At 46.7% G+C, this 23560-nt stretch overlaps 1 protein-coding gene across 1 annotated transcript in view; it reads right to left on the bottom strand.

The window, feature by feature from the left end:
• The window catches only part of LOC123183787 (uncharacterized), a 51432-nt gene extending 33478 nt beyond the window's left edge, over nucleotides 1-17954 (bottom strand). The window contains exon 1 of the mRNA XM_044596288.1: nucleotides 17631-17954. Coding sequence (XP_044452223.1) covers nucleotides 17631-17954 — 324 coding nt within the window. The remainder of the gene's footprint in view (nucleotides 1-17630) is intronic.
• Nucleotides 17955-23560: the final 5606 nt, after the last annotated feature.

Genomic DNA, 23560 nt, shown 5'->3' with positions numbered 1-23560 from the left:
GATCGGTTTTTCTTTAGAACCCGCGGTTTTATTTTAGTAGATTGGTTTATTTTTTTCGGTTTAGTTATTTAGCGGACGTTCGTCCGTACATTCGTTTCTACGAACAGTTTTCACCATTTAGCCAAAGACAGCGAACGCTCGTTCGTTAGCCCGTTCGTCAGTTTTTTTAATCGGATTTTTCCGCGATTATTTCTGATCGTGATTTCTGATCCGATTTTCGTTCTAGTTTATCTTCTCGCTCGTTTGTCAGAATCAGGAGATTTAAGCGCCTAGATCTTTGTCTCGAGACCCTCTTTTTGTTTAACCAACTCGAACAAGCTTTTGCTACTGTAAACTTTGACCTAGGTCCAGATTAGTAAACGGATCTTGTTTCTTTCGCCGTTTGAGTTTCGTTGCTCCGTTCGATTTGATTCTTTTTGCAAACCGGAGTTCTTAAGTTGAACTTTCTGGTTAGATCTTCTTATTTGAGTTTTATCCGTGTTTCTTTGCTTGAGTGCTTATGTATGCTATTGTTTGTTTACGATAGAATTCACGGAGTGCCAGGCGTGTTATTTGGAGTCTCTAGGTTTCGCAGATTGTCAGTAAGGCAAGTAACACTTTGCTCATATCCCTTTATCACCCAGTTTTTATGCATTAGTTCCAATCCTCAAACGTTGCATGGCTAGGATGGCATTAACATGTGGGTTGGGAAGTAGTTGATGAGGTAGAACCTATTGCCCTGTTACATTCAAACCCTTGGGAGTTACTTCTACACGTTGCTTATATTGCTATGCTATGCTCGTAGACGTGGTTTGGGTGAGTGAAATCCATGACAGATGTGAGATTGTTAATTAATGGTTCAACTTAAGGTGGCAACTTAAATACACATCTGGGTGGATTGAGGCACCTGGAGTACCCAGTGTTGCCTGTATTTTTGGAAATCCCGGAGTACCAGTGTGATCTTCCTATGGACCACCACCCAGGCTCAAAGGGAACTGAGATTATTCATGCTAGAAACTTTCGTGTGCAGCCACAAGCTATTATGGGCTCTAGCATAGTTGAGTAAGTTACATGAAGCTCTTGAAGAGGTGGATCAGCAGGTAGTGGGTTGTAGGTTTGGTATGGTCTGCCCGGAGTAGAGAGTTAATATTTCTGAAAGACTGTGTCTCCGTCACCCGTTTCTCAAACACCATGTAGTGCAAGAAAATTCAACGGAGGCGATCGAGTCTTCTGGGGAAAAGTGCGCAAACCTCTACAGAGTGTACAAACTAATCATGGTTAGCCGTGTCCCTGGTTATGGACATCTTGAGTATCTAGTACTTGGAGTATCTTAAGTATCTCATCACTCTTAAATTAATGTTGTTGGGTTGATAATTACTTTAATTGGGATTGAGTTGGAGGAACCTTCTCAATGATGTTTCAACTACCATGATAGTTAAATAAAATCTATTCCTTTGTTGTACGGAAAAATTGGATTTTCGCAAAAATGTAACTGTAGAGCTTTTCCACCAGCCAAATATGCATGTAGTGATAGCATTATTCTGTTCTTGCTCTACTGTGTTACTTTGCCAGCATATTCCATGTGCTGACCCGTTTCCGGGTTGCAACATATTATGTTGCAGACTTTTCAGACGAGGAGTAAGGTTCGTTAGGTCGTTGCCGTGCAGCTCAGCTATGCCGTTGGAGTTGATGGACTCACTTTATCTTCCAAGCCTTCCGTTGTTATCGTATTAGATGGCCTTAAGCCATATTTATTGTAATAAGTTCTCTTTGGAGACATTCGATGTAATACGTGTGTGATTTCTACTCTGTTATAAATCCTTGAGTACTGTGTGTGTTAGCATTACCGATCCAGGGATGATAGTGAAGCACAGAGACTTGACCGTTTGAGGTCGGGTCGCTACACTAGGAAACATAACCATCTTTGATCAACGAGCTAGTCAAGTAGAGGCATACTAGTGACACTCTGTTTGTCTATGTATTCACACATGTACTAAGTTTCCGGTTAATACAATTCTAGTATGAATAATAAACATTTATCATGATATAAGGAAATAAATAATAACTTTATTATTGCCTCTAGGGCATATTTCCTTCACTAACCTCGATGGCAAACAATAGTATCGCCCATTGTAGCCCTGTGTAAGTACATGGAAAGCCAATGTTAACTACAACAGGGTTAATATCCACGAAAAATAGCAAATGGTAATAAAACGGGAACATCTGTAGTGATATCTTCATTGCGAAAGAGTAGCACGGTAGCAAAGGGCCGGATTAAAAAATGGATACAACTATTAGTGGCAACAGGCTTAACAACATCCTAAGTCATGTGTTGTAAGTTTGTAGCCATTGAAACACAACTGTTTAAAAATGGATACAACTGTTAATTTTAACAGGCTGAATAGCCATTGAAATCGGTACTGGTAAAAATTTAATTGGCAGAGTTAAACATCACAAGGCAGGTGCTGCTAGAGCAGAGAATGACCGAGTTGTCTATAAGAAGGGTAGGGAAAATAGCTAAAACATGTTAGGCATGTTTACTACAACATGCTTAATACATCAACCATACAAAACATAGCCATTAATTGCAACTGGTATTGGTAAGATTGAACTCGTGAGTTCATACTTGGTAAGTCTTGAGAGGTAGTTGCTGGGGCACTTCATCTTGGCCAGAGCCCAAAGTCAGCGGCGGCGGAGGCGAGCTCTTCCTCCGGGTCGAAGCGTGGATCAGTGCCGCCGACATGTGTATCTACAAGAAGCAAGTAAATGTTAGAAGCCAAACCGCAATTGCGCAAATGATGTAAAATACTATAAGACATGGGATGCAGCTAACCTCAATGGCAAACAACAACATCACCCGTTATGGCCCTGTGTAAGTACATGGAAAGGCATGTTAAGTACAACATGGTTAGCATCCACCAAAAATAGCAAATGGGCTGCATCTCTAGTATATCTTCATTATGGAGAGTAGCATGGTAGCAAAGGGACAGATTAAAAAATGGATACAAATGTTAATTGCAACAGGCTGATACGTCTCCAACGTATCTATAATTTTTGATTGTTTCGTGCTATTATATTATCTGTTTTGGATGTTTATGGGCTTTACTAAACATTTTTATATTATTTTTCGGACTAACCTATTAACCGGAGGCCCAGTCCAAATTGATGTTTTCTTGCCTATTTCAGTTTTTTGAAGAAAAGGAATATCACACGGAGTCCAAACGGAATGAAACCTTCGGGAGAGTTATTTTTGGAACGGAAGCAATCCAGCAGATTTGGAGTAGACGTCAGGGAAGCTTCGAGGAAGCCACGAGGCAGGGAGGCATGCCCTACCCCCCTGGGCGTGCCCCCACCCTCGGCCCCTCGTGGCTCCCCCGACCGACTTCTTTCGCCTATATATGTCCATACACCCTAAAAACATCAGAGAACAGAATAGATCAGGAGTTCCGCCGCCAGAAGCCTCCGTAGCCACCGAAAACCAATCTAGACCCGTTCTGGCACCCTGCCGGAGGGGGGGAATCCCTCTCCGGTGGCCATCTTCATCATCCCGGCGCTCTCCATGACGAGGAGGGAGTAGTTCTCCCTCGAGGCTGAGCGTATGTACCAGTAGCTATGTGTTTGGCCTCTCTCTCTCTCTCTCTCTCTCGTGTTCTTGAGTCGGCACGATCTTGATGTATTGCGAGCTTTGTTATTATATTTGGATCTTATGATGTTTCTCCCCCTCTACTCTCTTGTGATGAATTGAGTTTTCCCCTTGAAGTTGTCTTATCGGATTGAGACTTTAAGGATTTGAGAACACTTGATGTATGTCTTGCACGTGCTTATTTGTGGTGACAATCGGATATCATGTGATCCACTTGATGTATGTTTTGGTGATCAACTTGCGAGTTTCATGACCTCGTGAACTTATGCATAGGGGTTCGCACACGTTTTCGTCTTGACTCTTCGGTAGAAACTTTGGGGCACTCTTTGAGGTTCTTTGTGTTGGTTGAATAGAAGAATCTGAGATTGTGTGATGCATATCGTATAATCATACCCACGGATACTTGAGGTGACATTGGATTATCTAGGTGACATTAGGGTTTTGGTTGATTTGTGTCTTAAGGTGTTATTCTAGTACGAACTCTATGATAGATTGAACATAAAGAATAGCTTCGTGTTATTTTACTATGGACTCTTGAATAGATCGATCAGAAAGAATAACTTTGAGGTGGTTTCGTACCCTATAATAATCTCTTCGTTTGTTCTCCGCTATTAGTGACTTTGGAGAGGCTCTTTGTTGCATGTTAAGGGATAGTTATATGATACAATTATGTTATTATTGTTGAGAGAACTTGCACTAGTGAAATTATGAACCCTATGCCTTGTTTCAACGCATTGCAACATCGTTTACGCTCACTTTTATCATTAGTTACCTTGCTGTTTTTATATTTTCAGATTACAAACCTATATCTACCATCCATATTGCACTTGTATCACCATCTCTTCATCGAACTAGTGCAACTATACAATTTACCATTGTATTGGGTGTGTTGGGGACACAAGAGACTCTTTGTTATTTGGTTGCAGGGTTGTTTGAGAGAGACCATCTTCATCCTACGCCTCCCACGGATTGATAAACCTTAGGTCATCCACTTGAGGGAAATTTGCTACTGTCCTACAAACCTCTGCACTTGGAGGCCCAACAACGTCCACAAGAAGAAGGTTGCGTAATAGACATCAAGCTCTTTTCTGGCGCCGTTGCTGAGGAGGTTAGCGCTTGAAGGTATATCTTTAGATCTTGCGGTCGAATCTTTTTGTTTCTTGTTTTAGCACTAGTTTAGTTTATAAAAGAAAACTACAAAAAAATGTAATTGAGTTTGCCTCATACGCTTCATCATTTTAATATCTTTCGTGAGAATGATGGAAAGGAAAATTGTGCTCAAATGCTAGAAGAAGAAGTCTCTAAAATGTTTGGCACTAAATCTTTGAATGATGAGCATGATTGCAATGTTGTTAGTATGAACTCCTTGAATATCCATAGTACTAATGATGATTGCACTAGTCATGATGAAAATGTCTCTTATAAGCATGTTAACTTTTTTGGAGTGCGTAGAGTTTGCAAGTACACACCAAATAGGGAAGATAGAATTTGCAAGAGGCATAAGTATTTGGAAACTAAGTGGTTGCAAGAGAGGCTAGATGTTTGTGCTAAAAATTTAAAATTTCTTCACCATACTTGTGAACTTTGCAATGAACATGGTCATTTAAATCTCCGATGCAAATTGTTCCATGATCATATCATGTCCAAAAAATGTAATGATTTTATTTCCCTTGCACATCATAATGAACTTAGTTTGCTTTTGGGTTATGAAGAAATGAAATGTATAACTAAGCATATTCCAGAATATAACCTTGAGAAATTCCTCGATATTGATCTAGAAGAAATTTTTATGTACTGTGCGGTGAATTGCATTGAAAATCCTTATATTGCCAATTACATAAAGAAAACAAAACAAATAGAGGATGAAGAGAATACTAATGAAAGGGAAGATGCTTCCTAATATCCTCCTATTATTTCTTATGATGAATCAGGTAATGAGGAGGAGCCTTCTAATCAACCAATCTCATCAATAATGAGCTCCAAAAAGAGGATTGAACCCACACATAATGTGAAGAAGAAAAAGAAAAGACGAAGGAGCAAAGGTGAAAAGGTATCCCTCCCAAATGATGTTGCCCTATTACTCATTGTGATGATGATAATTGCTATACTATTGGTTCTATCCATACTATTAATGATGAGAGTGATTATGTTTATGATATGAAAAGGCCCAAGCTTGGGGATGCTATGTTTGATGAGAATGACATGTTTGAGAATATATTTGCTGCAATTAATGTTTGTCCCAAGCTTGGGGACGCTATGTTTAATGAAGATGATATTTCTAGCCTCCCAAGTTTTGATGTGCAAATTTGTTATGATAATAGCATGCCTCCTACTTATGATAATTATATTGATGAAAGTGGATTTGGGGAGGTCATGACTTTATTTAGTAATGATTCCACTATCTTGGAAGAGGTTTCAATTGATTATGATGAGAACAAAGTTTCTACCTATGATGATTATTATGATGACACGTATGCTATAAAAAGTAGTGATGATTATATTAAAACTTGTCATGATTATGATTACCCTTTTGCTGAATATTACACTTTTAATGTGGAATTTTTTTTGTAGTATTCTAGTTTCTTATGATACTCCCACTATTCCGAATGAGAAGAATCTTGCTTATGTGGAGAGTAGTAAATTTTCTATGCTTGTAGATCATGAAAATAATGCTGTATGTGATGGTTATATTGCTGAATTCATTCATGATGCTACTGAAAATTATTATGAGGGAGGAATATATGCTTGTAGGAGTTCCAATAATATCAAGTTTCCTCTCTATGTGATTAAAGTTTTAAAGTTATGCTTGTTTTGCCTTCCTGTGCTAGTTGATTATTGTTCCCATAAGTTGTTTGTTCACAAAATCCCTATGCATAGGAAGTGGGTTAGAATTAAATGTGCTAGTCATATTCTTCATGATGCTCTCTTTATGTTTCAATTCTTATCTTTTATGTGAGCATCATTGAAATCATCATGCCTAGCTAGGGGCGTTAAACGATAACGCTTGTTGGGAGGCAACCCAACTTCATTTTTGTTCTTTGCTTTTTGATCCTGTTTAGTAATAAATAATTCATCTAGCCTCTGTTTAGATGTGGTTTTATGCTTTTAATTAGTGTTTGTGCCAAGTAGAACCTTTGGGAAGACTTGGGTGAAGTCTTTGTGATCATGCTGTAAAAACAGAAACTTTAGCGCTCACGAGATTTGCTGCCATTTTTTAATGGAGAGTGCTACTTAGTTAATTATTTTTTAAGATGATTAATAGATAAATTCCTCACGTCCAGAAATTTATTTTAGAATTTTTTGGGTTCCAGAAGTATACGTTAGATTCAGATTACTAAAGACTGTTCTGTTTTTGACAGATTCTGTTTTCTATGTGTTGTTTGCTTATTTTGATGAATCTATGACTAGTATCGGAGGATATGAACCATAGAGAAGTTGGTATAAAGTAGATATTACACCAATATGAATTTAGAATGAGTTCACAACAGTACGAGTGGTGATTTATTTTCTTATACTAACGGACCTTACGAGTTTTCTATTAAGTTTTGTGTTGTGAAGTTTTCAAGTTTTGGGTAAAGATTCAATGGACTATGGAATAAGGCATGGCAAGAGCCTAAGCATGGGGATGACCAAGGCACCCCAAGGTAATATTCAAGGACAACCAAGAGCCTAAGCTTCGGGATGCCCCGGAAGGCATCCCCTCTTCCGTCTTCGTTCATCGGTAACATTACTTGGAGCTATATTTTTATTCACCACATGATATGTGTTTTGCTTGGAGCGTCATTTTATTTTATTTTATTTTGTTTTTCTTGCTGTTTGAATAATATACCAAGATCTGAAATTCTTAAATGTTATAGAATCTTCACATAGTTACATAATTGTTCAACTACTCATTGTGCTTGGCTTATATCTTTCAGAGTAGTTTGTCATTTGCTCTAGTGCTTCACTTATATCTTTTTAGAGCACGGCGGTGGTTTTATTTTGAAGAAATAGATGAACTCACATGCTTCACTTATATAATTTTGAGAGTATTTAGAACAGCATGGTAATTTGCTTGGGTTATAAAATTAGTTCTACTATGATGGGCATTCAAGATGGGTACAATAAAAACTTTCATATTGAGTGCATTGAATACTATGAGAAGTTTGATACTTGATGATTGTTTTGAGATATGGAGATGGTGATATTAGAGTCATGCTAGTTGAGTAGTTGTGAATTTGAGAGATACTTGTGTTAAAGTTTGTGATTCCCGTAGCATGCACGTATGGTGAACCATTATGTGATGAAGTCGGAGCATGATTTATTTATTGATTGTCTTCCTTATGAGTGGCGGTCGGGGACGAGCGATGGTCTTTTCCTACCAATATATCCCCCTAGGAGCATGCGCGTAGTACTTTGTTTTGATAACTAATATATTTTTGCAATAAGTATGTGAGTTCTTTATGACTAATGTTGAGTCCTTGGATTATACGCACTCTCACCCTTCCACTATTGCTAGCCTCTCTAGTACCGCGCAACTTTCGCCGGTACCATAAACCCACCATTTATCTTTCTCAAAACAGCCACCATACCTACCTATTATGGTATTTCCATAGCCATTCCAAGATATATTGCCATGCAACTTTCCACCGTTCCGTTTATTATGACACGCTCCATCATTGTCATATTGCTTTGCATGATCATGTAGTTGACATTGTATTTGTGGCCAAGCCACCGTTCATCATTCTTTCATACATGTCACTCATGAGTCATTGCACATCCCGGTACACCGCCGGAGGCATTCATATAGAGTCATATTTTGTTCTAAGTATCGAGTTGTAATTCTTGAGTTGTACGTAAATAAAAGTGTGATGGTCATCATTATTAGAGCATTGTCCCATGTGAGGAAAGGATGATGGAGACTATGATTCCCCCACAAGTCAGGATGAGACTCCGGACGAAAAATAAAAAATAAATAAAAAATAGGCCATAAAAAATGCCAAAAAACAAAAAAACAAAAACAAAAAAACAAAAAAATGAGAGAAAAAGAGAGAAGGGGCAATGCTACTATCCTTTTACCACACTTGTGCTTCAAAGTAGCACCATGATTTTCATGATAGAGAGTCTCCTATGTTGTCACTTTCATATACTAGTGAGAATTTTTCATTATAGAACTTGACTTGTATATTCCAATGATGGGCTTCCTCAAAATGCCCTAGGTCTTCGTGAGCAAGCAAGTTGGGTGCACACCCACTTAGTTTCTTTTGTTGAGCTTTCATACACTTATAGCTCTAGTGCATCCGTTGCATGGCAACCTCTACTCACTCACATTGATATCTATTGACGAGCATCTTCATAGCCCATTGATATGCCTAGTTGATGTGAGACTATCTTCTCATTTTTGTCTTCTCCACAACCACCATTCTATTCCACCTATAGTGCTATGTCCATGGCTCACGCTCATGTATTGCGTGAAGATTGAAAAGTTTGAGAACATCAAAAGTATAAAACAATTGCTTGGCTTGTCATCGGGGTTGTGCATGATTTAAATATTTTATGTGATGAAGATAGAGCATAGCCAGACTATATGATTTTGTAGGGATAGCTTTCTTTGGCCATGTTATTTTGATGAGACACGATTACTTTGTTAGTATGCTTGAAGTATTATTATTTTATGTCAATATTAAACTTTTGTCTTGAATCTTATGGATCTGAATATTCTTGCCACAATAAATAGAATTACATGGATAAATATGTTAGGTAGCATTCCACATCAAAAATTCTGTTTTTATCATTTACCTACTCGAGGACGAGCAGGAATTAAGCTTGGGGATGCTTGATACGTCTCCGACGTATCTATAATTTTTGATTGTTTTATGCTATTATATTATTTGTTTTGGATGTTTATGGGCTTTACTAAACACTTTTTATATTATTTTTGGGACTAACCTATTAACCGGAGGCCCAGCCCAAATTGCTGTTTTCTTGCCTATTTTAGTGTTTCGAAGAAAAGGAATATGAAACGGAGTCCAAACGGAATGAAACCTTCAAGAGAGTTATTTTTGGAACGGAAGCAATCCACGAGACTTGGAGTAGACGTCAGGGAAGCTTCAAGGAAGCCACGAGGCAGGGAGGCGCGCCCTACCCCCTGGGCGCGCCCCCACCCTCGTGGGCCCCTCGTGGCTCCCCTAACCGACTTCTTTCGCCTATATATGTCCATATACCCTAAAACATCAGAGAACAGAATAGATCAGGAGTTCCGCCGCCAGAAGCCTCCGTAGCCACCAAAAACCAATCTAGACCCGTTCCGGCACCCTGCCGGAGGGGGGATCCCTCTCCGGTGGACATCTTCGTCATCCTGACGCTCTCCATGACGAGGAGGGAGTAGTTCTCCCTCGGGGCTGAGGGTATGTACCAGTAGCTATGTGTTTGACCTCTCTCTCTCTTGTGTTCTTGAGTCAGCAAGATCTTGATGTATCACGAGCTTTGCTATTATATTTGGATCTTATGATGTTTCTCCCCCTCTACTCTCTTGTGATAAATTGAGTTTTCCATTTGAAGTTGTCTTATCGGATTGAGTCTTTAAGGATTTGAGAACACTTGATGTATGTCTTGCACGTGCTTATCTGTGGTGACAATGGGATATCATGTGATCCACTCGATGTATGTTTTGGTGATCAACTTGTGAGTTCCATGACCTCGTGAACTTATGCATAGCGGTTGGCACACGTTTTCGTCTTGACTCTCTGGTAGAAACTTTGGGGCACTCTTTGAAGTTCTTTGTGTTGGTTGAATAGATGAATCTGAGATTGTGTGATGCATATCGTATAATCATACCCACGGATACTTGAGGTGACACTGGAGTATCTAGGTGATATTAAGGTTTTGGTTGATTTGTGTCTTAAGGTCTTATTCTAGTACGAACTATATGATAGATTGAACGGAAAGAATAGCTTCGTTTTATTTTACTACGGACTCTTGAATAGATCGATCAAAAAGAATAACTTTGAGGTGGTTTCGTACCCTACAATAATCTCTTCGTTTGTTCTCCGCTATTAGTGACTTTGGCGTGGCTCTTTGTTGCATGTTAAGGGATAGTTATATGATCCAATTATGTTATTATTGTTGAGATAACTTGCACTAGTGAAATTATGAACCCTAGGCCTTGTTTCAACGCATTGCAATACCGTTTACGCTCACTTTTATCATTAGTTACCTTTCTGTTTTTATATTTTCAGATTTCAAAAACCTATATCTACTATCCATATACCACTTGTATCACCATCTCTTCGCCGAACTAGTGCACCTATACAATTTATCATTGTATTGGGTGTGTTGGGGACACAAGAGACTCTTTGTTATTTGGTTGCAGGGTTGCTTGAGAGAGAGACCATCTTCATCCTACGCCTCCTACGGATTGATAAACCTTAGGTCATCCACTTGAGGGAAATTTGCTACTGTCCTACAAACCTCTGCACTTGGAGGCCCAACAACGTCTACAAGAAGAAGGTTGTGTAGTAGACATCACATGCTTAACAACATCCCAAGTCATGTTTTGTAAATTTGTAGCCATTGAATTACAACTATTTAAAAATGGATTCAACTGTTAATTGCAACATGCTTAATAGCCATTGAAACCGATACTGATAAAAATGCAATTGGTAGAGTTAAACATCACAAGGCAGGTGCTGCGAGAGCAGAGAATGGCCCAGTTGTCTATAAAAAGGTAGGGGAAGTAGTTAAAACGTGTTAGGCATGTTTACTACAACATGCTTAATACAACGACCGTACAAAACATAGCCCTTAATTGCAACTGGTATTGGTAAGATTGAACTAGTGAGTACATACTTGGTAAGTCTTGAGAGGTACACTACAAAAAAGACACTTTCGTGATGATACATGTTTGTCATAGTAGGTCACGTTTTCTATCATGCATGTACATCCATGACAATTTTCTGACAGAATCAAGATAGTCATACCTGTGCTGTCGTAGAAGTGTTCCATGACATTACCAAAATTATCATCTCGGAAGTGTCCACTTCCATGATGATAAATCACGTGTCATAGAAGTGCTTTCGTCAAGGGTGACCGACACGTGGCATCCACCATAACGGGTCACCGTTATGCTATCGCGTCCGGTTTTGGATCCGATAACCCGTTAACAGCCCGGACCAATGAGGATTTTCCATGTGTAAAATTGTCACTGGCCGAAGAAAACACGTGTTGGCTCACCATTGGGACATATGTCATCCATTCGTTGGACAGGAGGCACCTATGATACATCAACACGTGGCACAACCCAACAGAGGCCCATTCCGGTGAAAAGGCTGGCCCGTTTGACTTGGTCAAAAGGTAACATTCATGTGGACATGGGTTCAAGCCCCATGATGGGGGTTACATGATATGATGTTATTTTCCAAGAAGTATATATAAAGTACCAACTCAATATTATCTTACTGAGCCGGCCCTTGGGGGCTACATTAGTTGAAGTTTTTTGAGTATAAGGCAATTACACGTCCTAGGTTGCTGCAAGCATAACAACCCGGCACTTGGGGGCTACATATGTGGAATATTCAGTTGTGACTAGTGACTAAGATGAACAATCTGGATTTCTTCAAGGTTGCAACATTTATATTGAAACAAGTCTTAAGCTATCACTATGTTCTCCTCTTAAGACATGGGGGCTATAGGTAATATACATATAAAGGAGGAACATTTTCAAATTCTCAGTTTTGGGCAAATCAGGAAGATTAATTGTGTGACCTGGTATTGGCAACAATCATAACCCGGTGTCTATAAACGGTCATGACCCGGGATCATCAGTTTTTATTATAACCCGGCAATTTTGGCAATGATAAGCCGGCAAGTTCTACATTTTCAAACCAGCTGATATCAGTTGAATATTTGAATACCAATATTTTTGTCAAATCAGAGCATTGAAGGCCGATTCAAATGGATTATTTATTTACAAATATCTTCTGCAAGCAAATTGATTATGAAGCTGGTCTATTGACTCGGATTTTTCAGAAGGAAGAAATGACAAGGACTTAAAGATGATCAAGTGCCCGTTTATAAGAATATTTAAACCGGAGCACAACCTGGCAAAATTGTTCTTGTTTTTATGCTGCAGATTAGTTTAACATGGATGAATCCAAATTAAACTGGGGGCTAATGTCGGGGATATACCTCGCGGCGTAACCCGACTGGACTTGGCGACTCACTAAGTGACCCGCCCGAGCCTGGCGACTCAGAGGAACGACAAGACCCGGTGGCCCAGAAGGCGGTTTATGGAAGGCCGGTTCATGTTAATGATGGGCCGGTTTATGAGTAAATCACAAGGAATATTCTCCTACAAAGGAAGCAAGACTAGGACTCCACTTGTAATAGAGTAATCCTAATCCAGCTAGGACTAGTCATGTAAACCGCCCCTTCAACATATATAAGGAGGGGCAGGGCTCCCCAAAGGGGGAGAGAAAATAATAGCTAAGGCTAGACACAAAGGGGGAGCTGGCTTATGCGGCATCTCCCACATGAGCATAATGAGACCTAGCCACAAACAACATGTAGGGCTATTACCGGATGATGTTTCCCGGGGCCCGAAGCTGTCTAAATCCTTGTCTTATGTTGCGTCTCTTGATTCCGCTCAACCCCTCTCAAGCTACTAAAAATATGCGTTGGCCTCACGACTAAGTCCTCACACTAGGACATCTACCGTGACAATTCGACGACAGAAAGCCTGTTAACGGCTTGTTCGTATATAGCCCATTTACGACCCGCTAACTCACGACCTGTTACGGCCTATCAGAATTAAGCCCAGTATCTTCATCTGGGCCGTCCAATATGATTCCAGCCCATTGTAACTTTCGGCCCATGTACGGCCCATGATATCTTTCGGCCCATACAAGGCCATTTGTAACTCTTGGCCCATTAACGGCCCATGGTAAATCTGGCCCGCAGTGAACAGTGTACTACTTTATACCCATTAACGGCCCATTATTCCATTGGGCTATTTCCAACCCGTGTTATCTTTCGTCCTTCTCAGGGCCCATTTATTCTTGGGCTTATTTCCAGCATTCGGTTACCTACGACCCGTTACTGGCCTTTTCTGCTTGTGGGCCAAATTCAGCCCGTGGTTACAATTGACCCGTTTGCGGCCCGTTAATCCTTTGGGCCGTTTTCATAACGTCATCAAATACGATCGATTAACGACGGCCCGTTATGGTCGGTCCATGAACGAACGATTTCAAATCTAGCCCGTTTACGACCCATAATGCGGTCTGTTATTGGCCCATGTTTGGCCGATCGTTCATACAACCCGTAGAAGGCCCATTGTTTCTACGACCCTTAGAAGGCCCATTGTTTCTACGGCCCATAGGAGGCCCATGGTAAATACAGTAAATATGTAGCTGTCGGATTTCGGGTTCCGGCAGACCCTTGAGGTTCGAACACTTGGGTGCGCGCGGAGATCTCTCCCCTACCGATCTACGCCCTATCTCCTTGCGTGATTTGAGCTGGAAACAACGAACAACACAAGGGACACAAGGTTTATACTGGTTCGGGCCACCGTTGTGGTGTAATACCCTACTCCAGTGTGTGGTGTGGTGGATTGCCTCAGGGGCTGATGAGGATCAGTACAAAGGAAGAACAGCCTCGCAAGAGGTGTTCTTGAGCTGGGGCGATGAACTGCTAGGGTGAGTTCAGTCGCCTCTCTTTCTCTCTGCTAGGGTTCTACCAGATTTCCAGCCGTCTTCTCGCTAGATGTCCCTACTCTGTTGTGGCTAGCTCTATTTATAGAGGCCCTGGGCCTCTCCCCAAATAATGAGCGGGAAGGGCGCCAAAAATTGGCCATTTTGAAGGGGAACAGGTAGTACAAGTTATCCTGACCAAAGGTGGTGTTCGGCTGCCAAAAGTACTGGTGATGACGCCGTCTTGGACTCCACGGTGACCTCCGTCCTGCCGCTCTGCTGGTCTTGGTCTCATTGCACCGGAATGGCAACCTTTGCCTGATGCCTTGGCCTATGCTTGCCCCCTTTGCACCAAAGGGGAAACAAGGACACTACGCAGGCCGGCGCCCGCATGGTTTCGATCGTCATGGCTTACGTCACGGGTTCCTCGCGAGGTACCCATGCCTTGATCTCTCTGTCTCCTCGCGAGCCTGCCTGATGAGGCTGCCTCTGAGGAAGCTTCCTGTCATCCGCCCCGCGAGGCTTGGCCCCTCGCGAGGGTCTTGAGCTTGAGCTGATGAAGATGGGCCACGCTGGGCCCCCACTTGAGCCACGTCGCAGGCCGCAGGCAGGCAAGTCTAGGGACCCCCATTCCCAGAACGCCGACAGTAGCCCCCGAGCCCATGGAGCGCCCGGGCTTGGCCTGGTAGGAAAGCGAAGGGGCGAGCGCGAAGCACCATGGGCCCCAAAAGAATGCGGCCTTGGGCGCCGCGTGGCGATTGATTGGACGTGGGTGTCTGCGCTTCCCCACGACGCCTTGTTGCGCGCCCGGCTAAGCGGACCCGTAGTTGCACACAGTCGTTCCTCCTTTCCGCTGCTCGCCCGCCTCCTACCTTTCCTTCTTCTTTGAGCTCCAGCCTTCGCCGCCAATCCGGCTTGAGTTCTTCCTCCTCTTCACCGCCATGGCGCCGACGAAGAAGGGAAGGGGAAAGAAGCCCGCGCCTTCACCCCGCTCACCTCCAGCCTCGACCCCCGCCGTCGCCCGGTCGATCATACTCAATCTAGAAGCTTTGGACAAGGTCCGTCCGCCCTTGCTACTATCTTCAATGAGTGCGGCAGGACTACGGCATGGCATGCATCCCATGCCTCCCTTGATAGGATCGTCATGGAGGTCCGATTCTTCGCCGATTCTCTATGGGTGGGTCTGGTTCCCCCCTTGTCCGCCTTCTTCAATGCGGTGCTCTCCCATTATCAGATCCATATGATGCACCTCGGGCCGGAGTCCATTACCCTTCTGGCTGTATTTGCTTTTGTTTGCGAGGCTATGATAGGCATACCTCCTTCCATTGCCTTGCTGCGCCACTTCTTTTCCTTGTGCATGAGCGACCCCATTCAGTGCTCAGGGTGCGTGAGCTTCTTCGCCGTGCCAGAGACGGCCGCTTCAGGGATCGACTTCAGCCTTCCTCTTCCTGAGGCCAGGTTCAGAGAGCGGTGGCTATACATGGACGTTGGAGTGTCCAACCCTCTGCTCTCGCACCCGACCTCGCTTGCTGTTCCTCACGCGGGTTGGGACCATGAGGTGCTCGCGAGCCCCCGGCTTGCCTTCGTCTGGCGCCGCTTCCAGAGTTTGAGGGCGCTCAATGTGAAAACTCCCAAGGTGGTGAAGGAGTTCCTCCAATGTTGCATTGCTCCTCTTCAGCGCCACTCTCGCCGGATGTGGGACTTTGCGGGGCATAGAGACCGCATGCGGCTTCAGGAGGAGGACTTGGCGCCTGGAGTGCTGCAGACGGTGCTCAAGGTATTGACTGGTGATCCTTTCCCAGGCAGCCTTCGGAGTAATGGCATCCTCTTGTATCTTTGCTCGGGCAGGGCCGATTTTGTGAGGCAGATGCCGAGCTTCGATGAGTGAGGACTGCGCCGTGCTGGCTTCATGGGGCCCCGTGAGAACACAACTGCCGTGGTTGCTTCTCCTGCCACCCACAGCGGTCCTTCCTCGGGCGACAAGGCGGGGAGACGAGAACTGGCGAGAGTTGAGGCAACTGATGTCGAGGCGCCGACACCGTGAGAAGTCTTGAAGGCAGTGTCTCCCGAGGCCCGCCCTGGAGCGGCGGCAGGTGCAGAGTTGCGGCCTGTGGTTCCTGAGGCCGGGGCTCCCGAGCCCCCAGCCGTTCCTCGCGAGGCGACGCCTGACGGTGCCCTCCAGGCTGACTCCTCCAGCGCTGATCACCTTGACGCTTCTTCCGCACCAGGGGCCGACCCGTGCGCCGAGCGCTTGGGTCGGTTCCGTGTAGACTTCGAGGCCCTCCGCAAGAGGAAGGAGGCCTTGGGTGGCAACGACCGCCCTTGCCACTTGTTAAAGCGCAGGAAGTACTTTGCCATGGACGAGTAAGTATTCTTCTTCCCTTGCTTGTTCACTTTGCTATCCCTACGACTGATTGTGGCCCTTTCAGGCCCTGCCCTGCGAAACCTGTCGAGCCAGTCCGGGAGCCATCCCCCAAGCTTCGCCTTCTCCACTGGCTTTGGGCTTTCCGAGTTTGAGAGGCACCCCTGCTGCTGGACCAGTTGGTGGAGTTGTCCGTTCCATAGGGCACCTCGAGCCTGCGCGCCCGCTGTCCTTTCTTCATGAGTCCTCCTGGGGCACATCTGGCTTGCCCCGCGTTCCTCCTTTGATCATTGATGGTGAATGGCTGAAGTCCGTCTTCGGCTCCTCCTTCGTGGGCGGGCCGACGCCGGGCCGGATTCCCAAAGAGGTCAGTTTGGCGATGGCTAGGGCGCCAGCCCCCAGCCCCGCGCCGAGAGGAGGCCAGCCGCCCTGGGGCCCTCCGCATGCTCTGGTGGGAGAGGGTGATGTAGAAGATGTGCTCAGGTGCACTCGGGAGCGACGCACCCTTCGCGAAGAGTTCCTCGAGGGGGCGGCGGATGCGGTGAGCCGGATCGGGGCAGAGCTTGCTGACGAGGATGCGCGCCTCGAGGCCGAAGGTTTGCGCCTTGCTGAGGAGAGGCGAAAACTGAAGGTAGCCGTCACCCTCGCGTGTCATCAACGTGATCTTGACAACGCGAAGGCTGAAGCGTCGCTGGCCGCTTCGTGGGAGGCCTGCTCCCTGGCCGTTGAGGAGGCTCGGGAGGCAGACCGACGATGCAAGGATGCGGAGGAGCGCGCACAGGAGCTCCAAGCCTGGAGCAACTCCCTGGAGCAGCAAGTGGAATTGCGCCAGGTGGCCCTTGAGTCGATGGGGGTGGCCTCTGTTGACCAGGCGGAGCTTCTGAAGCACGAGGAGGTTCTGACGCTGGAGGCCGCCGAGCGCAACCTTGACCTTGAGCGGTTGGAGACGAGGGAGCGCCTGGTGGCCCGGGCGGAGGATGACGTTGCTGCGCGCGAAGCCTGAGCCCAGGAAGAAGTCGATCGCCACGTGGTGGAAGCTCGCTCGGCCTTCGAGCGCGAATATGGGATGAGGTTGGGGCTGATCAAGGTCGAGGCCGAGGGCAGGACCGCAGCCCTCAGGGCCAAACTGACCGAAGCGACGTGGCGTGCGGACTCCCCCGCAGCCGCCCTCAGTGCGGCGCAGGTGGAGCTGTCCTCTTCCCGGGCCGAGTAGCTTCTTCTTCAACAGAGGGTCGATGACGCCAAGGCCGTCGCGCAGCGGAGTGAGGACGAGCTCCGTCGGCGGCGGGTTCTGGAGCATGTGCATGCCCCCATGCTTCAAACGCTCTGAGAGAGGGCCAACACAACTTTGGGCTATGTCTGCGAGGCTGCCGCTAGGGAGCCGCACGAGGTCAACTACGCCGGCAACCTCCAATTTTCACTGATGTGGTGACGCTTCTGGAGAACCGGTCCAAGAGGTCCCATTGGCTTGTCGAAGAGAGGAGCCGAGCCTTGCTCGGGCGTGCCTTCTCCCACGTCTTCAGCCATCTACAGGACAGGGACCCCACTTTGACATCGACGCTGCCATCACACCCGTGCCCATTGCCGTCCAGGGCAACCTGGCGCGGTGGGTGGAGGACAACGTGGACGCCCTCGTCAGGGCCTTTGCGTCTGATGACGACGGCATGGTCGTGGGCGCCAATGAAGGCGACGTTGTGGACGTGCCTGGAGCTGATGGAGATGCTGGTGGCGGTGGTGACAATGCCGGCGACGCCAGTGATGCCTCCAAGGATGCCCAAGACGCGGTGAGTGATATGTCCGACTGACCGCGCGTTACTACCGTTTAACCTGCACAAAGAAAGTTCGGGCTTGGCCCTAAAGGATGTAAGAGCATTTTGGGAGGGGAAGCCCCTCATGTAAAGGTTTGCAATTAGTACTCTGGTAAGCATAATGTTGTGTGTGAACATAGCCGCTGGCCCGGTGATGGGTCAGCTGACTTGTGTACCTTCTGACCCCGACGAGTCCCGAGCAGGCCTGCGGAGGCCGCTGCACCTCGAGTGTCTTCTGATTAACTTGTGGATCCCGCGATGAAAACCTCCGGAAAGGGTGCGGTAACAGTGGTCCTAGTTGTGAACGTGTCTGGCCCGGCCCAGCTCGCGAGGGGGGCAGCCGATGTTAACCTTGGACGCAAAGCCAAAACCAGAACGCGAGAGATTGCTCGAACGAGACTAAACACCCCTTCCCCCAAACACACGCAATCACCGAGCTCAAATCCAACTTAAATCCAAATCGAAGAACTTCGTCAACAAGGAAAGGCAAAAGCAAAAGGCTGCGTCTGGCACCTACTCTATTCTTCGACGTCTTCTCACCAGCGCGTAGCTAAGTGCTGCCACTGGGCGTGGGCGGGAGCCCCCGAGGCCCGAGGGCGGCTCTCCGGAGACTCTAGGGCGTGTACAGCCCCACTCATTATTACATGAGAGTGTCACGGGGCGGCGAGCTTCACAGGCACTGGGCCTTCTTCACAGGTACTGGCCTTGCTTCATATCGCCAGATGAGGGCCCCGCCTTGCGCCACACTCTACCGCCATCGGCGGCGACCGGAAACCAGGACGACGCCAATGAGCAGAGCGGTCGCCAGCGGTTCCCCAGATGACCACGGGTCCCCCGGTGACCACGGGTCCCCTGCAGGGGGCAGGCCTTGGGGCACCTCCCCGACAGGGGGCCTACCTCCTGAGAACGCCTTGCTCCGACCGCCGTGGTGACGAACCCGAATCTCGGCCCCTCTCCTGCAGCCCCCTGCGCCCTCCTCCTGAGGGGTATGAGGCTGCAGAATTCGGGCAGCCACCTGCTGCGGAGACCTGTATCTCCTGCGACCCATGGTTAGCATAAGCTTGCTCCTGAGGGATGAGTGATACCCGATAGTTGCCAGCGACGATGCGGTCGTCGAGGTTCTCCTGGGGTTCCTGAAAGAGCTCAGCTCCTGGCGTCTCCTCGCCCCAGCCTGGCCCGAGGAATGAGCCATGATCTTCTTCCAGTGCACACCCTTGATCCACCATGCGGGGCACATAAGCTTCTGGGGTCACCGCCCCGTGCGCCTCCCCGTAGCATCCCGTATGCCATGCAGCCTGGCTTGGAGCGCCGTCTTGGGGGTGATGGCGCGGCGATCCGCCGAGGCCGAAGGCCGCGGCGTGCACCCCCTCGCCGGCCTGAGAGGGGGCTGGCGTGACTTGTCGCCTGGTGTCGGCGGAGGTGTTGGCGCTCAACGGGCCCTGGAGTCCGCTTGAAGTTGCGCGCGTGCGCACGATGCCACCATGCGGCCTGCCTTAGGTCTGGGGTGGCAGCTGGACGCAGAAAGGAGGTGTTCCTGAGGCGGCAGCGTCCAGGAGCTCGGCTACTTGCTCCAACAACATGTCGCGGCCGCCTTCCAGCAGTCTGCACCGTAGCAGCTCTCGGGCCACCGTGAGCGCGGATCTGGAGTTTGCTTGCTCCCGTCGGGAGTATGGCGCTGCGGCCGCGACGTGGTCTGAGGCCCTTGCTGTGGCCCGCACCTGCCATGGTGTGAGGGCAGGCGGCGTCTGGCCGCGTCGCCCGTGCCCCGCAGCACCTTGCGGAGCACGGGCTGCCTGCGGCGCAAGGTTGAGGTCGCCCTGGGCTGGTGCCACAGCGTGGATGGGCCACGCTGCCCAGCGGTCGGCGGTGGCAGTCGGGTCGCCTGACATCTGAACGGTGAGGCGACGGAACGTGATGCGGAGGAAGAAAGATTCCAGTGCACCCCTACCTGGCGCACCAAATGTCGGATTTCGGGTTCCGGTAGACCCTTGAGGTTCGAACACTTGGGTGCGCGTGGAGATCTCTCCCCTACCGATCTACGCAAATCTCCTCGCGTGATTTGAGCTGGAAACAATGAACAACACAAGGGACACAAGGATTATACTGGTTCGAGCCACCGTTGTGGTGTAATACCCTACTCCAGTGTGTGGTGTGGTGGATTGCCTTGGGGGCTCATGAGGATCAGTACAAAGGAAGAACAGCCTCGCAAGAGGTGTTCTTGAGCTGGGGCGATGAACTGCTAGGGTGAGTTCAGTCGCCTCTCTTTCTCTCTGCTAGGGTTCTACCAGATTTCCAGCCGTCTTCTCCCTAGATGTCCCTACTCTGTGGTGGCTAGCTCTATTTATAGAGGCCTTGGGCCTCTCCCCAAATAATGAGCGGGAAGGGTGCCAACAATTGGCCATTTTGAAGGGGAACAGGTAGTACAAGATATCCTAAGCAAAGGTGGTCTTCGGCTGCCAAAAGTACTGGTGATGACGCCGTCTTGGGCTCCACGGTGACCTTCATCCTGCCGCTCTGCTGGTCTTGGTCTCGTTGCACCGGAATGGCAACCTTTGCTTGACGCCTTGGCCTGTGCTTGCCCCCTTTGCTCCAAAGGGGAAACAAGGACACTACGCAGGCCGGCGCCCGCCTGGTCTCGATCGTCATGGCTTGTGTCACGGGTTCCTCGCGAGGTACCCCTGCCTTGATCTCTCCGCCTCCTCGCGAGCCTGCCTAATGAGGCTGCCTCTGAGGAAGCTTCCTGTCGTTCGCCCCGCGAGGCTTGGCCCCTCGTGAGGGTCTTGAGCTTGAGCTGATGAAGATGGGCCGCGCTGGGCCCCCACTTGAGCCACGCCGCAGGCCGCAGGCAGGCAAGTCTGGGGACCCCCGTTCCCAGAACGCCGATAGTAGCCCATGGTTATTGTGGCCTAGTTTTAAAAAATAGGTTATTGCGGCCACTAGCAAACTACGGAAAAAGAACTGCACTGACTACAAGCAAACAAATAAACAAGACAACAAGGAAATAAATAAGCAAGCAACTTATGCTAGGCTATCACGGCTATTACACATATTACATCCACTGGGCATCAAAGTTCGCCACCAGTGCAAATATAGGGAACAAAACCGCATATCATATACACTGGTTGTCGAAGTTGGCAACGAGTGCAAATAAACGCCGCAGCAAAACAAGTCCAAAACTGAAACCACTTCAGAAGAGCTCAAGAAACAATATCCTGGGTACCCATAATGCTGGCAAGATGCTTAGCAAGCTTATTAACTTTCTCTTGTTTGGCACTTAAATCCTCCAGCACATGTTGTTGCACCAGAAATTATGCATCTGAATTCTGCAGGGACTTCCTCAGTCCTTCGGCTTCCTGTCGCATAACATCTGATCGATGTCTTTCAACTTGAAGTTGAGACTCAAGAAGCCGAACTGATTCAGGCAGCGAGTTAAGAGCTGGTGCCAGCAGTAGTAGCCAGTAACTCGAACACTACTTCAAGACAGGACTTTGTTGTCTCAGTGTCTTCAATATAGTTTTTATCAGCTTTCTTGGAGATCAACAGGGATGTCTCATGATACGTCTCCAACGCATCTATAATTTTTGATTGCTCCATGCTATTATATTATCTATTTTGGATGTTAATGGGCTTTATTTTACACTTTTATATCATTTTTGGGACTAACCTATTAACCGGAGGCCCAGCCGATATTGCCATTTTTTTGCCTATTTCAGTGTTTCACAGAAAAGGAATATCAAACAAAGTCCAAACAGAATGAAACCTTCGGGAACATGATTTTCTCAAAAAACGTGATCCAGGAGACTTGGAGTGGGAGTCAAGAAACAATCAAGGAGGCCACAAGGCAGGGGGGCGCGCCCTCCACCCTCGTGGGCCCCTCGTTGCTCCACCGACCTACTTCTTCCTCCTATATATATCCACGTACACCCCAAACATCCAGGAGCACCACGAAAACCTAATTCCACTTTTGCAACCTTCTATACCCAAGAGATCCCATCTTGGGGCCTTTTTCGGAGATCCACCGGATGGGGCATTGATCACGGAGGGCCTCTACATCAACTCCATGGCCTCTTCGGTGATGTGTGAGTAGTTTACTTCAGACCTTCGGGTTCATAGTTATTAGCTAGATGGCTTCTTCTCTCTCTTTGGATCTCAATAGAAAGTTCTCCTCGATCTTCTTGGAGATCTATTCGATGTAATCTTATTTTGCGGTGTGTTTGTCGAGATCCGGTGAATTGTGGGTTTATGATCAAGTTTATCTATGAACAATATTTGAATCTCCTCTGAATTCTTTTATGTATGTTTGGTTATCTTTGCAAGTCTCTTTGAATTATCAGTTTGGTTTGGCCTACTAGATTGATCTTTCTTGCAATGGGAGAAGTGCTTAGCTTTGGGTTCAATCTTGCGGTGTCCTTTCCTAGTGACAGCATGGGCAGCAAGGCATGCATTGTATTGTTGCCATCGAGGATAAAAAGATGGGTTTTATATCATATTGCATGAGTTTATCCCTCTACATCATGTCATCTTACTTAAAGCATTACTCTATTCTTACGAACTTAATACTCTAGATGCATGGTCGATAGCGGTCGATGTGTGGAGTAATACTAGTAGATGCAGAATCGTTTCGACCTACTTGTCACGGACGTGATGCCTATATACATGATCATACCTAGATATTCTTATAACTATGCTCAATTCTATCAATTGCTCGACAGTAATTCGTTTACCCACCGTAATACTTATGCTCTTGAGAGAAGCCACTAGTGAAACCTATGGCCCCCGGGTCTGTTTCCCATCATATTAACCTTCCAAAACTTAGCTATTTCTATTTCCATTTATTTTACTTTGCGTGTTTATTTCTCTTTATCATAAAAATACCAAAAATTTTATCTTACCATATCTATCAGATCTCACTCTCGTAAGTGACCGTGAAGGGATTGACAACCCCTTTATCGCGTTGGTTGTGAGGTTCTTATTTGTTTGTGTAGGTGCGTGGGAATCGAGCGTGATCTCCTACTGGATTGATACCTTGTTTCTCAAAAACTGAGGGAAATACTTACGCTACTTTACTGCATCACGCTTTCCTCTTCAAGGGAAAACCAACGCA

The sequence above is a fragment of the Triticum aestivum genome, chromosome 1A (assembly GCF_018294505.1).
Source record: "Triticum aestivum cultivar Chinese Spring chromosome 1A, IWGSC CS RefSeq v2.1, whole genome shotgun sequence".
NCBI classification, from domain to species: domain Eukaryota; kingdom Viridiplantae; phylum Streptophyta; class Magnoliopsida; order Poales; family Poaceae; genus Triticum; species Triticum aestivum.
This window is presented reverse-complemented; position numbering and strand designations above follow the sequence as displayed.